This window comes from Paramisgurnus dabryanus, chromosome 14 (genome assembly GCF_030506205.2).
Source record: "Paramisgurnus dabryanus chromosome 14, PD_genome_1.1, whole genome shotgun sequence".
In the NCBI taxonomy this organism is placed as follows: Eukaryota; Metazoa; Chordata; class Actinopteri; order Cypriniformes; family Cobitidae; genus Paramisgurnus; species Paramisgurnus dabryanus.
This window is the reverse complement of record NC_133350.1, coordinates 5592100-5610186: the sequence shown is the minus strand read 5'-3', so window position 1 is coordinate 5610186 and position 18087 is coordinate 5592100. Positions and strand designations below refer to the sequence as shown.

Genomic DNA, 18087 nt, shown 5'->3' with positions numbered 1-18087 from the left:
CAGTGTTAGGTAGACTTGTGAAGCCTGACAATTATCAGTTAAGCAGAAGATCTCCATTAGTGTTTGTTAACATGTGGGAGATGTGACGCTGTTGTCAGGAGTCTTTTATCGGAGTGTGGCTTTGCAGTGACTCAGGCTACAGTTTTTTTTTGTCTGCTATGCTTCATGTTAACCAGGCTTTGTGGATTAAACCCCAACCAGAGCTTTTTAATGAAAACTGTGTCGGAGAGGCCTAGCTTAGCCATGTGTTTCTAATGGGGGGAAATGAAGTGGAGGAGTTAACTGCTGGTTGTACCATCTTGGTGTAATGGGTATTATTAATTGTTTAAAAATATTATTTTTAAAATGAGTTTTTAATCTGAAATTTATTTCATTTATTTTTTTTACTACAAGAGAATACAAAATTCCACAAAAATGACTACACTGAAATTTTTTTTTATTCCATTTACTATTTTTTTTAAGGTAAGTGTGCAATCAATTTATTTAAGCTACATTTAAACAAAAGTTTTATTTATTTTATTTTATTTTACTAACTTTTTTTGTTTAAATGTAGCTTAAAGGAGCAGTTTGTTAGAAATGTATATCAATTAATCATAAAATGGCCCAGATATGTCACTAGACATTAAGAAATCATTTTCATTTCAAATACTTACATCACTGACAACAGTGGTCCGGCCAGGATATTGTCATTTAAAAAGTGGAGTTGCAGCCCTCAACTGATGTTTATGTTGTCATTTTGTGTATTGGCCACCAGTTGTGTGATTGCAGTACCAGTTTTAGCCACAAGTTTTGTGATTGCAATACCAGTTTTGGCCACAATCCTACATACTGTTCCTTTAAATAAATTGATTGCAACCACTTACCTTAAAAAATTGAGTAAATTAAATTAATATTTTTTCAGTGTCATTGATTAAAAATAGTTAACATAGAAAAATAAAATATGACAAAATGACTCAGCTCTAACACTGTTGAAACTAAACTAAAGATCCCAAGGAATGAATGGGGCTAGGCTTAATGCTGACACATTCACAACGCGCTGTACAAAGATTAATTGCACGCATTGAAAAAAGATATGTATGTATTAATTTGTCTAAGTTAAGGTAAGAACATAGTAAAATATTGAAAAACGGTGGTGTTTTCCCTTAAAAAAAAAAAACAAAACACTTTAATTTTGAAAATTACATGTATCACCTTTTGCGTTCACATTATAACTATAACTATAAAAATGTAGTTTTAAAAACCTTTTTATTTTAAAGAGAACAGCGGAGTTCACACTACAACTATAGCAATAAGGATACAATGAATGATATCGTTGGGATCACTTGCTGAGAATGATAAACCAATGACAACCAATCAAATCCACTTGAATCTGAAGTGTACGCGCATTTGAAATGGCACTATGAAGAAGTTCTGGTTATAGCCAGATATTATAGCTATGCTGATTATAGTACTGGAAGATGGTCTCTTTATGAGGCATAAGTAGAGAAGACAAGCAGAGACTCGCATTATTAATTGTTAATTCTGGGAGGGAGTGTACGTGTCCCTTTGTGTCACGCTTATCACATCTGATATGCATTAAATACGGCAAGGTAGAAGAGAGATTTCATTGCTGTCACAGAATGTGAGCACAACACACAAACACTTCACTTTGCTATTATTGCTCTAAGGATTCTGACATTGCTAATTTGTGGCAGTTCAGTTCCCAAACTCCCTCAACTCATCAATAATTAGTTGATTGGATAGTTTGTTTTATTACCCTTATTAGACTTGCAGTTGGTTAGCAAAATATTGATTTATTACACTGACCAGCCAAATAAGCCAAAAGTATTTGCTATTTGTGCGGAATGCTATCAGTGTGCATATGAAAATAACCTGGACCAATCAGACTGTTTACACACTGTAGAGCAAAAAAAAACTGATATGGTTTTTTTCAGATGAGCTCCAAGGCATATGAAAAAATACACTCACCACCTGGAGCCTGGCATATGGCCCGTCACCCAGAAAGGTGGGATGGATACCATGTAGAGCACTGGGTCACTGTGGCCAGCAGCTGTGTGGCCGCCCTCTTCCTTCATCAACAAATCTCTGTTTAATTAGCTCGCCCGGTGCTCTTTCCCCGGATGAGCACCCAAACACTCATCTTCCTTTAGATCTGTCCTGAAATACCTGCTGGTGCTTCTCTCATGGGATCTTCAGTATTGCACCTGTATTTGAGCAAGGGAATTAGAGGATCAAGGCATCATGATGCTAATTGAATGGCCTTTCAAATTATCTAGCGGTTTAGAGTTAGTGATAAGTTGCTGATTATATGGGCGATTAGTTTGATTTTGGGTTTTTAAGCATCATTGATTTTTTCCGTTATTAAACACAAATTTGTGACCTAATAACTGTGAAAACACAACTATATAGTCAGTTTTTTGTGATTTAGTGCAGTTTCCGTGACAGGGCTTATCCTCGTCCCAGACTATGATGCATGTTTGAGCTGCCTTAAAGGAATATTCCATTTTCTTCCAGATAATTTACTCACCACCATGTCATTCAAAATGTTGATGTCTTTCTTTGTTCAGTCGAGAAGAAATTATGTTTTTTGAGGAAAACATTGCAGGATTTTTCTCATTTTAATGGACTTTAATAGAGCCCAACATTTAATACTTAACTCAACACTTAACAGTTTTTTTCAACGGAGTTTCAAAGGACTATAAATGATCCCAAACGAGGCATAAGGGTCTTATCTAGCAAAACAATTGTCATTTTTGACAAGAAAAATAAATAATATGCACTTTTTAACCACAACTTCTCATTTAAATCCGTTTGTGATGCGCCAGCGTGACCCCACGCAATACGTCATGACGTCAAGAGGTCACAGAGGACGAACGCGAAACTCTGCCCCAGTGTTTACAAGTGTTGAGAACGAGGACCGTTCCTACGTTGTTGTATGTCAACTGATACTAATTAATGTCTTTGTGTCAGTTTATTGTTTACAATGGTCCACAAATTTGCGTTTTATATATGTAACACGTGACCTCCCTACGTCACTAGTACGCATTTACGTTAGGTCACGCTGGACCGGATTTAGACAAGAAGTTGTGCTTTAAAAGTGTATATTTGTTATTTTTATTGTCAAAAATGGCAATCGTTTTGCTAGATAAGACCCTTATGCCTCGTTTGGGATCATTAAGAGTCCTTTGAAACTCCATTGAAAAAAACTGTTATGTGTTGAGTTAAGTATTAGATGTTGGGCTCTATTAAAGTCCATTAAAATGAGAAAAATCCTCAAAAAAACATAATTTCTTCTCGACTGAAAAAAGAAAGACATTAACATTTTGGATGACATGGTGGTGAGTAAATTATCTGGATTTTTCTTTTAAGAAAATGGAATATTCCTTTAAAGCAACACCAAAGAGTTTTTTTTTACCTTAAAATAACGTTTCCAAAAAAGTTTCAGTAGTTCATCCACTCGAAACAGGGTGAACGGCACTTTCACATTCGCTTTGCAGCCCTCTATCGGCCAAAACCGCACTAAAGAAGTTTCCAACCGTCGGGTCGCGGTCCTGTAGTTCGAGTAAAAACTACAAAAACTTGCTTTACGGCAGACCTACAATCCAATCAGAGCCAGCTATGCTGCAATAACAGCGGTAATGGACAATTACGCTTCTAACCTGTAGGGGGAGCAAAGAGCAAAAACTCTTTAGTGTTGCTTTAATTTAAAAACACCTGGATCTGACATATCTTAATATACATCAGTGCCATTGTTTTGTCCCAAGATACACAGCAGTATTTTTTTGTAACCTTGATATCTATATAACTGAGTAAGGTCATGTCAAAGAATAAAATCATAGCAAAACAAATTGCTGAAAACAAACTTTTGTGCTAACAATCTCATTTTTAGATTTTGAGACTTTGCAGTGATGTTTGAAACAGAAAACAGTTAATATTTCTCTATCGTTACTGTAAGGAGCAAACTACTGAAGGTTCTGCAGCCTGATAATCACATGTCTTCAATTAACAATTAAATGAATGGTGCCAAGCATTGTGTGGTGTGGTAAAGTCATAGCCCATCATTTAAATATGCTCAGCACCATACAGTATGCATTCAATCTCACTCATATTGCATTAGTTGCATACTATAGCTGTATATGCCAGTGGGTGCATCAAAAAATGCTTTCAGTACAGACTTCTAGAAACTAGCATCTAGTACAGTGTATTACCACTACATTCAGACAGGAGTCTTGCGAGGTGTCTTGTGAGAACCCAGAGACAAATGCGTTGCCGAGGAATCATGTACCGTGTGACTTAAACCCCGGAGGCAATGGCTGAAGCTGATATTCAGGCAAATGCACTTGCTATTCATCAGAGGACGGTCAAAGACAAAGCAATCTCCACCTGTGAAGATTGCCTGTGCTTTTCACTGAGCAACAGCGTTCTCAAGTGACTCAAAACCACGGTCTGTCCTTTCCTTACACCAGCCAAACTCTGCTGCCTGCAGGCTGCCATATGTGCTTCAGCCATGACTGGCATATAATTACAAATTAGACATTTTCTATCTCTGCAGATGGACAAATGATATAAAAATGAAGGATAAGTGATATAAATGTGGGAGACCAGGGAACTCGCCGTGCCCAATGAGCTTGAATAATCGAGGATGAAAAGAAGGGAATGATTTGGAGAAGGAAGGGGTAAGAAGAGTCGAAGGAAGAGGCAGACCCCTATGTGGAATTAAATATTATCATTTCGCCAGCATTATTTTTAGACCTGTTTGCATTTACGCTTTGAAAGAGTGGGGAAATTGAAAATGGCTGATTGGAATAGCTAGTGATTGATGCCCGGTTTCCACTGGGGGCAACATGAAAGATATTCAGCGCTCGCAACCTCCAATAGATAGCAACTTCCCCCACGTTTCCTAATTTAATTAGATGTGCCTACTGCCATCGCTGCCAGCCTTCTTTCTTCTTAAATATAAAAATTTCCAAACAGAGGCTGTTTGTGGTGTGTTAACATGCTGTAATATCACGCAACATTACGGTCTTCATAAATATGCCACCCACCACTTGAACTGAGCCACATTGATCATTCTCAGCCTTTTATTTCTCACTGTCTATAATATAATATACTATAATATATTGTTTTACATATGTATATATATATATATATATATATATATATATATATATATATATATATATATATATATATATTAGTAAATATAGTATATTATATTATTCAGCTACTAAACATAAAATTGAGATGTAGGTTGGAATATATCGTTCTATTATATTTTATATCTACTGTAAAGCAAACAACAAAAATGGTAGACAAGGTATATGATGAAAAAAATCTAAATATTTTCTCAAATATTTTGTAAATATTTGTATTATTATTTTTAGATTGCTTGCAGCCAGTGTAATAACCCCCCAATGTTATGATATGTATAGGTTTGGTAACAACCCAATTGCTTTTGCAAACCATTTGTTGTTTCTTAAAGGGACACTCTACTTTTTTTAAAAATATGCTCATTTTCCAGCTCCCCTAAAGTGAAAACCATCAATCAAGGACTTTGCTGCCTTACCATGGCTGCAGCAGGTGCAATAATATTACGCAGTGCCCCAAAATTGTCCCCTCTTCTTGAAAATAACCAAGGGGACTATTCCGGCTATTTGGGCGCTGTGTAATATCACTACGCCTGCTGCAGCCATGGTACGGCAGCAAAGTCCTTGATTATTACGCCAGTAGGAGAGTATAGTTCCTAGCCATAACAGCCTAGAAAATTGCTACTTTTAATTTTCTGTCGGTGTTAGTACACCATGTAACTACAGAAGAGTCATGTTTTAAATAGGAAAAATATCAAAACGATTTTGGTCCTTTTTGAGCGCGATGCTAATGGTCTAATCGGATTCAATGGATTATGCTAAGCTATGCTAAAAGTGGCCACCAGACCCAGAGATCTAGTAGTCTAGTAGTCGGTACCAAAACCACAAAAGAGTACACGGTACTCAGTACCTAAGTCGGTACCACAGTTTGTTGAAAAGAACAATTATACTTAAAAAAAAATTTTATTAAAACTTTTCAACATTATAGAAAACTTTTTAGAGCTTCTGTTTAGGTTGTCGGTGTTAATGTTTGTTGACTTTTCACCTGACTCTCTTGGTGTACATCCTCCTCTGGCTGTTACTTTTAAAAAGAGCTTATTTATTAAACATACTGTCTGACAATGACTAATAAATCAGCTAGCTACAGGTGCTAAGGTGCACTTATCAACACATGCACGCGCACACACACATACTCTGAATGCAAGCATTAGTTTAGTTTAATATCACTCACATTGTTGCAGGATGAAAACCGTTATTAAAAACCAGTTATTATTTAATCCAGTGACATTAGGCTACATTTTGCTGACAGAATGGCTAAATTGCGATGCATGGTACCCCATTTATAGATAGTTTATAATGTTGCAAATGCAGCGTCATTAACAAACTGACTTACACAAAATATTAACATCTAGCATAAAGTTAGCTGGTTATACGGCATTAATGCCAGCTGCCTAAAACAAACATAATATAGGGTCTGGGTTTCAGTATAAAAAATTAAAGTTTTACAGTTTGTAAATGATGTTAATGTGAATTAAAACTTACCTTGAATTCTTTACAGAGATCGGGGGGTCTGTCTTTTATGAGCTTTGACAAATTCTTTGTTTGATAGCGACAAGCTACTCTAGAAGGGATTCCCGTGTGCTCGTACGAGGCGTTCTTCCTCTTTCTAACTCTTGTGAAGCAACAAATACACACGCGCGTATATGCTGCCCCCATCAATACCGGAAGAGTTTTGCAACCTCTGTACCTCTGGTACCATAGAAAACAAGTACCGTCATGTTTAAATAAATTTTTGTACCGAAGTATCGGTTCTCGTGACATGCTGAGTGGTACATCATGGTACAAAGTATGGGAAACTTAAGCAACAGACACTGTGGTGTCACTATTTTAGATATTTTAAACTATTAATTAATAGAAAACTTGTTTAATATGTGAAGTTGTTATATAAGCATTGGATAAGGCTTTAATTTGATGTTTTTTCTTCTTATTTTGTAGCTTGAGGCTGCTCTTCATAATCCTGTCCAGTGTGCTTTACTTGGATTCTCAGCTGCAAGCACTTCACTTCCTCAAGGCTACCTTTGGGTAAGTCAAAACATTGACGCATATGACAGGCCTGTACACTTTTTTATATGCACACATTGAAACGTTGAACGTAAGTGACACGTGATATCTAAAAGCTTGCGATATATATTTATACTTGCGAGCACATCCTTACAACCTTGAATTGTGTGATCTCAGGTAAACTGTATTTTATTTTGTGAATATCTTAAACTGTTTATGCAACACATGATCTGCACATCTAGATGTTTGCTTGTTGGCCAGATTTACTTATTAACCTAAGAATGTCATGAGCATGTGCTTACATTTTAACATTCTTACGTGTTTTCATAAAGATTATAAGTGCACACACTTGTTATGTTCTTTTTTAGCCTCATTAAACCACATTTCTGCATTCACATTCAGGAGCATTGTTGAAAACATTTAATTTATCCAGTGGATGTAATATGCATTCCACTCCTCTGCAAAATGAAACATATTTTTATAAAAAGCCCTGTGAAATCACCTTTGAAAGTTTCACACACTCATCTCATTCTCTTCCCTCCTCTGGTGTGGTGGGCAATTTATCACATAATCCCCCAAAGCAGGGGGATAAATCCAATTCGAGCCCAGGTTAGACACAAAAGGACGCCCTTGCCTGTGTCTTTGGGTTAATTGTTTTTGGAGGTATTCTAAAGAGCACTGAGGGTGGACTTGAATGGATTTAAAAGATACAGAGAGACAGTCAGTGGGATATAATATCTGTTTGGATTAGGCCCTCTTGCTAAACAAAATCCTTGATATTGCGTATTCCGAATGTTGTTGTGTCAAAATCTAATCTCGAATCCAAATCTCACTCCAAAGTCAGCGTAGAGTCGGCTTAAACTGCAGGGGTCAGTTTTTGTAATAAATAACATCATTAATTTCAGTTTAACAGTTTCAAGGGCTGCTGGTGGATCTCATTAAATGTGCTAATATCTGCTATTATGCAACATACGTAAACCTATTTTCTGAGCTGTGAAGGTTTTTAAATGCATGTAAGCTTGTTTAAATGCATTCTAGAGCATTAAATGTAATCAAACAGGGTCCAATAATGATGAGCTTATAGAAGATTTAGTCTCAGCTACAGACACCCACACCGTGATGAATATTTCACATAAATCTAGAAAAACACTGGCAAAAATTACAAGCTTCAATCAGATTGTTGAATCAGTAAATAGCTTTTAAACAAGCTCTGATTTAGTGAAAGAAGTAATCATCTTCCTAAGTTTGCCAGTTTAGTGACATTAAAGCAGCAATCTGTAACTTTTTTGTGTTAAAGCAACACTAAGTAGTTTCCATGTAAAAATGACTTACAGCTCCCCCATGTGGTTGAAAAGCGCAACAGTGCCTGGTATCAGACACTTTTCTGCAGGCAGGGGGAGGGGCGGGACTGTGTGCTTTACCCTCCACCGCCACTTTCAGAGTGTGCTTGTAGCAGCTAGGAGGTTGCTCAGGTTGCAGCAACAGTACAATTTGTCCAGTTAAAAGTTGTTCTATCACTGAAATAATTTTAGAGACATTATTTAAAGGTAAAAAAACTACATAGTGTTGCTTTAAAGTGCACCTATTTCGTTGCTAAAACAACTGTATTTTGTGTATTTGGTATAATACAGTGTGTTTGTGTGGTTTATGGTTCAATAAACATTAATTTATACATATCATACATTTTTGTAGCTCCAGATATCCCTGCCTTCCTCAAATGCTCTGATTTTGTACAATGCTATCGATCTATAATGCTCTGTGTCCATGATTGGCCAGCTAATTTGAACGTTGTGATTGGCCTCAATACCTCTGACGTAAGCTGGAAATGTGACGCTCCTTACCATGTTTGAAAGATTCGCTTACAATGCAATGCTAACAGGAGTTAACTTATGCGCTCTTAAAAATATTGGGTTATTTTTAACCATGGGCTGGGTAACAATAGGACAGAACACATTTCTGGGTTAAAGTGACCCAAATAATGGGTTGTTTTTACCCAATTGCTGGGTTGTTTCATCATGGTTGATTAACAATAACCCAGCTGTTGGGTTAAAACAACCCATTATTTGGATCAATTTAACCCAGAAATGTGTTCTGTCCTATAGTTACCCAGCCCAGGGTTAAATATTTTTTAGATTGTAGGTTGTGAGTCCAAGCGAGAGAAATTATGATAATGTCGGTCTTGTCCACGTCAACAGGCCCAGGAAGTTAACTGATGCCTATAATCCGTGTGTTGTTGTAGTCCAAGAAAAGAGATTTATGTTGAAGATGTTAACTCGCGTCATCGTTTACTTTGGGGTTTGTACCTTTTGCATATCGTTAACATGTACTAATACACACTTACACACCAAAGGAAATGTACAATTGTAAATGGGACCATTGGTGCTCTTTAAAAATTAAAAGATCACACTGTTCATAATTCCAACACTAGAGGCTATATCTCAAAAATCAAATAGCCACTTTTGTGTGACGACTTCTTCTAAAGTTAACTTTGTGTTCACATGTGGTCAAGATTGCTCTAGTCTGACATAATCATAATTCTTTTTTTTAAATTCCACTTAAAATTTTATGCAATACAGGGCTTGACATTAATGTTTTGAGGAACTTATCCTTCGGACAAGTAAATTTATGTTTCACTTGTCCATGCACAAAAGTCACTTGTCCGGGTAAAGATTTATAATATAATTTATTTTTTGTGTTTTGCTAATCAGTGGCGGAGCAAGGGATTTCTCATAGGGGTGGTCAGGCAGGGGCCAGCAGTAACTCTGGTGTGGCACATAAAATCTCTATCATCCAACCTTAAAATACTTTTAAGTATTATAGGTGTGTTAATCAGAATAATGTATAATATACAATTGCTACAATACTTTAATTCCAATTAAAAATGAATTGAGATTAACATACAATTTATAGTCATAATTAAACCTCAATTTTTTTTTTTACTATTTAATCAAATAAAACTTTTGAAATTTACTTTGAAACCAGAATTTATATCTCCCATTGCTGAAAAAACTATAGAGACCAGAAAGTCACGTGAATTTTGTAGGCCACTGAAATTTATTTAAATAATATTAATTTGGCTGCTTCTTGCTACTCTTTCTGAAGAAGGATGCTATATCTGCTGCCTTTCTCTTCATTTTTCCCACATTTCAATGATTGTCTGACATTAAAACACTAAAGCAAAACATTAAAACATTACCATGTTTTAAAAAAACATATTAGGGTAAATGTATCCAGATTATCTGTTATATATAAAATCAATCTTAATCCTTGCATTTACGCTGTAATGTTTGTGTGGGATTTTTTAATGTACAGTGACGAACTCTGTCAGATTCAAATCGGCGGTAACGCGGTGCAAACACACGTAGGCACGCTGAAAGAGAGATTCTCATTATAAAACAGATTCTTAAACAAGATTTTAAGCCCATTATGTGTTTTACCAAACTTTAGAAGAGAAAAAATACGAACTGCGGTTGAAGTGTCTGTCATTTATATTCACGCCGGAGCCTGAAGAAACATCACTCTCCACTCCATGCCGCCCCGCCCCTCCGTGTTCGGCAATCAAGGTTTCATGTGCGCACAGCTTGTTTAAACGTGTGTGTGTGCGCGCGTGCGTCGGCGCGCTGCGCTCTCTGTTCAATACTCCGCTTGGTGTTTGCCCTGCGTGTTCTGCTCTGACGTTAACGGCACATAACATTAAGTAACATTGTTTGAAATTTAACTTGTCCAGTCGGACAACCAATTTTCTCTTACACTTGTCCTTCAAAAAATCCACTTGTCCCGGACAAGCGGACAAGCCTTAATGTCGAGCCCTGCAATACAACTTTGTTAGGTATGAATGTTAAAAATTTTAATTTTGTACAACATAGAGGAGTCAATAACGTGTCTTTTGATACTTTAGCTGACATGCTATGTTAAAGAGGACAGAGAATGAAAAAACATTTTTACCTTGTCTTTGTTGAATAATGGTAGTCTGCCCGCATTCACAAACATACAAAAAGTGCTAGACATGCTAAACATCTCAGTCTCATAGAAATTCCTCTTTTAGAAATGTCAGCCAGAAAACGGCCCAATCTGAAAAACTGATGCTTATGACATCACAGGCATCTCACTGCCCCTCCACTTTAAAATAATTGGCTACATTTTTTGAGTCAGCCAATCAGAAGTGAGATTGCAAGTTAAGCCAGTAGGGGGAGCCAAATAGGTAAAAACCACTTGTTTAAAATCCCCCACTATAATAGAGCTATCTTAGAGAGGTTTTTAGGAAGCTTTTAAGGCATTACAGACCCAAACCCAAAAAAAATTTGTCTACATGTCACATCACAAAACAAGGATAAATACCCCGTTCAATCAATATGTCACCTTTAAGTGAACCCTGAAATTTAACCAACATTAGCACACACGTCTGTTTGGGGCATGTTGTCTCAATGACTTTGGGGCAAGTCGTCACATGCCTGCAATGTAGGGCTGTGCGATTAATCGTTTTGGATTTTCAATTGTTGATTCAAACTATTTAAAAAACACGCTAATCGATGTAAAACAATTATTGTGTGATTAAAATATTTATTGTGTGCTGCTGGACCGATGTGTTTGTAAGGCACTTCGAAGGAACCACTGCTTTGACACATGTAGCTATTTGCAACACTTACTTAAAAAGGTTAAATAAAAGCATGTTTTCAAAGTCACTGAGTAATAATAATAATAGTAATAATTCCTTACATTTATATAGCGCTTATCTCAGTACTCAAAGCGCTTTACATATGAACGGGGGAATCTCCTCAACCACCACCAATGTGCAGCATCCACCTAGATGATGCGACGGCAGCCATATTGTGCCAGAACGCTCACCACACACCAGCTTATTAGTGGAGAGGAGACAGAGTGATATAGCCAATTAGTATGAGGGGATGATAAGTAGGCCAATGGGCAAGTTTTGGCCAGGATGCCGGGGCACACCCCTACTCTTTTTTTTGTGTTAGGACCCACACAGACCACAGGGTGAGCACCCACTGCTAGTCTCACTAACACCACTACCAGCAGCAACCTGGTTTTCCCAGGTGGTCACCCATCCAAGTACTGACCAGGCTCAGCCCTGCATAGCATCAGTGGGCAAGCTGTCTTGGGCTACAGGGTGATATGGCTGCTGACAAATGAGTAAACGTGTAATAAAAACGTGATTGTGATTTTACCCAAAAAACCATGATTATGATTTTGCCCATAATCGTGTAGCCCTACTGCAATGTTATATTTCGAACAGAGGTGGTGATAGAGAGGCAAAAGTTACAGATTGCAGCTTTAAACATTTCAATTTTGATGCCTAAAGGTGGGGTGCACCATTTTTGAAAAACACTTTGGAAAAAGGAGTCAGGCCGAGGACCGAAACACACTTGTAGCCAATCAGCAGTAAGGGGCGTGTCTACTAACCAACATCATTGCCTGGGTTGCGTATGTGTGGGGCGGCTTTATCAATAGAAGGTCCAGATTCTATTGGTGTAGGGGTGTGTTTCTTTAGGTGATTACAAATGTCAATATTGGCTTTCAGAGATTGTGCACCCCGCCTATAAAGATACTTTCATATTTGTTTGAAGCACTTGAAGCAAACAAACTTGATATTAATGAAAAAAAAAACATTCCTGCCCTGTTTTCTGACTTTCTAATGCCTGTTAATGAGGTGTATGACATACATCCTTGTTTCCAAGCCTGCCCATATTTTTCAATTTTTCCTCAATGTTTTCTGTATAAGCAATCATGTCTTCCATTAAGGTTTTCATTCCACATAACAAAAAATCTTGCATAAACCCACCCAAAAAATCATCTCTCTCATCCTGTCTATATGGTATTGCCTACCCATCATAAGCTGCAACGCAAACCAGACTTTATGCCTATAATCAAAAGTCTACAAGGTTTTCAGCAACCCCTAAGCAATCAAGCGACCTTCAGCCTATAGCAGGTGTCATTTCCTCAGTGAACTCCGCTAGACTGAGAGATGTGAGAAAAAGGAAATGATGGTAGTAATTTGCTACATCTCAATGTATAAGTCACCTCATTCCTCTTTCACAACAGGCAGTTTTCACCGCCAGCGTTTCAAATGAGCGGTGACAGTAATCAGATCACGCTAAGATGGGCTTCTGGGAATTTTCTTATGGCTTTGATCAAAATAATGACATTGTTTCTAATCGGTGCAAGACAGCCAGTCATCCGCCAAATTCACTCATCTTAGCTTTTTCACCTCTAAGGCTAATTCGTCTATTGATTTTTTTGCTTGCGTACATCATGTTCTTCCTGGGAATTTTGTTTGGTTAGTTAATCATCCAGCGTTATAATCCTCCCCTTATACAATACGTTTGCGCCATTTTAACATTTACATTTGTGCATTTTGTAGATGTTTTTATACAAAATGGCTTACAAGTTATGCGCTTTACTATCACAATACAATCCATCACTTACACTGCAGTCGCAAACATTGGGTGGTGATGATGCAGTGGATAAAACACACGCCTTTGGTTTGAGAGACCCGGGTTCGGATCCACTGTGACACACCATTGTGTCCCTGAGCAAGATACTTAACCCCTAGTTGCTCCAGAGGCGTGTGACCTCTGACATATATAACAATTGTAAGTTGCTTTGGATTAAAGCGTCAGCTAAATGAATAAATAAAATTCTGGTCTCTTAACTATCCCTAGAATATCAAAAGTGTCTAAAGGTGGTCGATCCTTTTCCTACTTAGCCCCTAAGCTCTGGAATGATTTGCCAACTGATGTTCAAGAATCAGACACAGTCGATCACTTCAACTCTAAACTTAAGACTTTTCTCTTTAACAAAGCATTCATATAATTTTTCTAGTAAATGTACTTATCTCGCAATAGTTAGCCTGTACGGAACGAAGCCTTCACATAACTCGTCTGGGTAATATACTTATGCCGCAATAGCTAGCCTGTCTGGAACTGAGCATATATTAAACCACAACACTGTGTGACACTTGCTTTACATGCGAACTGCCCCTATATATATTAATATGGAGTCAGCCAACATTGGCTTAACTTAGCACCCTCTTCCATACGTTACATTATCAACACGCTCACTTGTAAAGCTTATTTATAGCCACTGTATTTTGCTACTTATGTTGTCTGTCGATTTTTCTGTGTTTTCCCCTGCTTCTATTAGTGTAAAGCTGCTTTGATACAATTACCTATGGTGAAAAGCTCTATATAAATAAAATTGAATTGAATTGAAAAAAAAAATCCACTTCAAACCTATAACTTTGGCATTGCTAGTGTCTACCAATTGAGCCCTGTTTAAACAATGACAAAAAAAGGTGTGGCAAGAAATATTTGAGGACAAATATGTAAAAACAGTAATTATGTATGCTTCATATAGCTTTGACAAACTTTCCTGAATTTTAAAGCTACAGAGAATCTGCATATTCAATCTCAGTCTGCTGTATCTTTTTCAAACTGAGCCGACTTACATTTTTCCCATAGCAGAATATCAAAATCCAGACAGTCCCCATAGACTTACATTGATGTAATGCTATAGAGTCTGGCTCCGAATAAAATTCAATGTCCCAGCACCTGTCTTTACATCCGCCTCTCTATATAACCTTCAAACGATACACTTTAAACTAAAAGACAAAGTTTCTTTCTCACAGTACCATATTTGTATTAATTTTTTTCTTTAATGATGTCGGTTTAAAAGAACGTAAGCTTTAAAGAATGTCATTCATTTGTAACTTGCATGTGTTAACAGGGCTGCACTGAAAATGTTGGCTCTTGTTCAGAGCCAGCATGGAGGGGTGTAGGTCTGCTAGATTTGACGTTTAAAATCTATCTCTTATTTCTTTAAAATTACAATGTTTAAAACAAACTACTAGAAGAGTTTGCCTACTGTAAACAACGAGACAAATGAAGTTCTGTTCCCCCGACCAGCTCTGTTCTCTTTCGCCTCTTAGTCAATTTTAGTCTAATTAATGCTCTGCTGTCCAGAGCGTTGGCTTTAAAACTGGTTTTCACAGCTTTCCGTCCAAAAAACTGTGCTGTGTCCAGGGCAGGGTTCCAGATATCCACTCCTCTAAACAAGTACTGGTGATTTTGTGAGGGAACTGTAATTCCACCTAGTCCACGGGGAATTGAATCGAAAGAGGAGGGGGTAGCTTGTCTTGCGCTCGTGTGCACGTGGATTTACGCTTGTGTGAGAGTCTGCCGGAGGTTGCGAAAATGCGGGAGGATTCGGTTATTTTCCAAACTAAGATAAGCCCTTCCTATCTCCCGCTGCGCGACCGCAACAGGCCGTTATTTGCGCTGCCTTGCTTTTCCCAGCCCACGAGACCTTAGCCTTCCAGATCCTGCACTCTGATACAAATCAGACAAATGATTGCATGCAAATTGGAGGGGGGAACTGGAAGGCTAAAGACTATATTTAGCCTGTGCCTTTTGCTCACACAACATGACTCAGAGTGAGAATTAATCGCTGCCGTCCGAGAGCATCCCTCCGTTCCCGTTCTTTTGTAAGGATTACCGTACACTTGGCTGGGCCTACTGCTTAGTATCCTATGGTAATCAGGAATGATGGCCCCTAAACAAGAGCCATTTATAATGAGGCTGAATTAGCATTTTTCTGTAATACTCAGCCGTCTGTCTCCCTCGGTTAGACCTCCTCTTGAAGCAGGAATAGTCTTTTCGTATGGATTTTGTAATTGGAGCAGTTTAGTGCCTTGCAAGAAGAGACGAGCCAATTTGTGCAGCAGATATGATGTGACGCTGATCAGTTCATTTAATTTCTAATGGTGAGCGGGTTGCGCCCGTTGCATTATGCATGAACGAGAAAGCCGTGCGAGAACGCCCAGCCGGGAGTGAGGACAAACGCTGTTTTTCCCGAAAAGAGGGTTATTAATTTATGATGCAACACAATTCAAATGTGTTACAAGAGTTTGAATTTGAAAGTAACCCCAGGCCTCTGGTAGGAGAATAAATGGGGGATAACCTACATCAGTAGATGGATTTATGAGCTGAAGACTTGCATGTCATTTCACCAAGGATAGGGTTTGTCATCTCGTTCTCTGTTTTAAGAAGGCGATCAATCATCAGCCCAAAAGAGACCCTCCATTGTCAAACAGCTCATCGTCTTTCAAAGACTTCTCTCTACCCCAACCTTTATCTCTTTTTCAGTGATGAAAAGATCCCTGGAGTTTCACCCAAAGATGTTTGAAGTTATTGAGCTGACACTAAGAATGCATTAGGGGTGATGGTGTATGAATTTACGAGACATTATAAAGCAGAAGGCCATGAGCCTGATTTGACGCGATATGTGATTTTATCTCAAATGAAATTGCAGACAGAAATACAGTATCAGAGCAGGGAAGTATTAAAGTATACAGGAAGTGAAAGAAAGGGTTTGCTGCCATTGCCATTGATCAAATTTCTTACATTGTAAGTAAAAGCACGAAGCCAATGAAATGGTTGGAAGTGTCAAAAAACAGAAAGATTATTTTACTTTTACCCCCCTTTTTTGTGTTAAATCCTTTATCTATCTGCTCCAAGGAGGTCTATAATGCCTGGGGGGTGCTAGCGTTCCCATTCATCTCAATGGCAGTCGCTCTTGTGCAGAGACCTCAGATGTTCATGATTTCCTCATGGGTACTCGGTTATAATGCCAGGTTTTTAAACCAGTCATTTGGGGCTGTAGATATTTACATTTATTTACATTTTAAAATTTACTGAAAGTGGCAATTCTTTCTTACAAAGTGACTTGGGATCGAACTCATGATCTTTTGCACTGCTAATGCGATTATCTACCAATCAAGCTACAGAATTATGGCCATTTTACATGGTATGTCACAAATTTCTAGGTTATTTTCAATAGTAGACGTGCTGAAAACGGCAAAATGTGGGCAGTTACAGAGGTGGGACGCAGTCGTTCCTACCCCTTCCGTCAAAATGGCTCTTCATGGCAGGTGCCATTGAAGATAAATGTATTTTCAAATAACGCTTCCACTACACGAAGCTGTAGCCACACGGGCAATTTTGCCAGTTCCCGCGTACCGTGTAAAACATTCATTAGAATGAAACTTGCATCCAGAAAATGCATCCGGCAAACCATAATATCATAATGACATTAATGATTAAAAAACTTTTGAAAGACTTGTTGTTGTCTTCCACTCTCTTTGTAGGTAGCTAGCGGAGGTGATTCCACTCAAGGTCAAGTGGACATCTTCTCCCTAAACAGACCCACGCCTCGGCCTGTAAAAACCGTCCTGATGGGAGCTCGAGTGTTGTGTTTGGAATATGTTCCTGAGCCCAGCCCTTCAGAGGACAATGAAACCAGACCTTACGATCCTACTGGAGTTGGAAACACTATCTGTGTGGGTCTTGATGATGGAAGGTAAAATTTTCACTATGTTCCTGTATCTGAATATACAGTAGAGAAGCTTTAAGGTCATTACAAGAAAAGAAATGTATGGGGGCGGCACAGTGGCTCTGTGGAGGTCCCCTGAGAAGGTCTCCCAAGAAGGTCACTGGTTCGAGTTTTTCCTGTGTGGGGTTTGCATGTTCTCCCTGTGCAGGGGTTTACTTCCACTTCTTTCCTAACTTGTGTGTAAATTAACTTGTGTGTAGATTAATTGGTTCTGGTCATTCATTAAGCAATAGATGCTGGAATGGCATAAATAAATAAAAATAAATTGCAAAAAAATTATGAGTTGCAAAAAAATTCATATGGTGCGTAAACACTGTTGTAAATCATTCTCTGATTCATCTCATTCATTGGTATCAACATCCATGATGCTTTTTTTGGTTCTGTGTAAATTAACCCTTAACTCTTTCGCCGCCAGCATTTTTTTAAAAAGTTGCCAGCCAACGCCAGCGTTTTTCATGATTTTCACAAAATTGTAATGCCTTCCAGAAAATGTTCTTCTTTAAATATATAAACATAGAATATACCAAATGAA

General features: G+C 37.9%; 1 protein-coding gene across 6 annotated transcripts in view; it reads left to right on the top strand.

The window, feature by feature from the left end:
- Window positions 1-18087, top strand: part of arhgef10la (Rho guanine nucleotide exchange factor (GEF) 10-like a) — a 172205-nt gene that overhangs the window by 117284 nt on the left and 36834 nt on the right. For all 6 annotated transcript variants that reach the window (XM_073811800.1, XM_065241163.1, XM_073811799.1 and 3 more), the window contains 2 exons: window positions 7083-7169; window positions 17311-17522. In XM_073811800.1, coding sequence (XP_073667901.1) covers window positions 7083-7169; window positions 17311-17522 — 299 coding nt within the window. The remainder of the gene's footprint in view (window positions 1-7082; window positions 7170-17310; window positions 17523-18087) is intronic.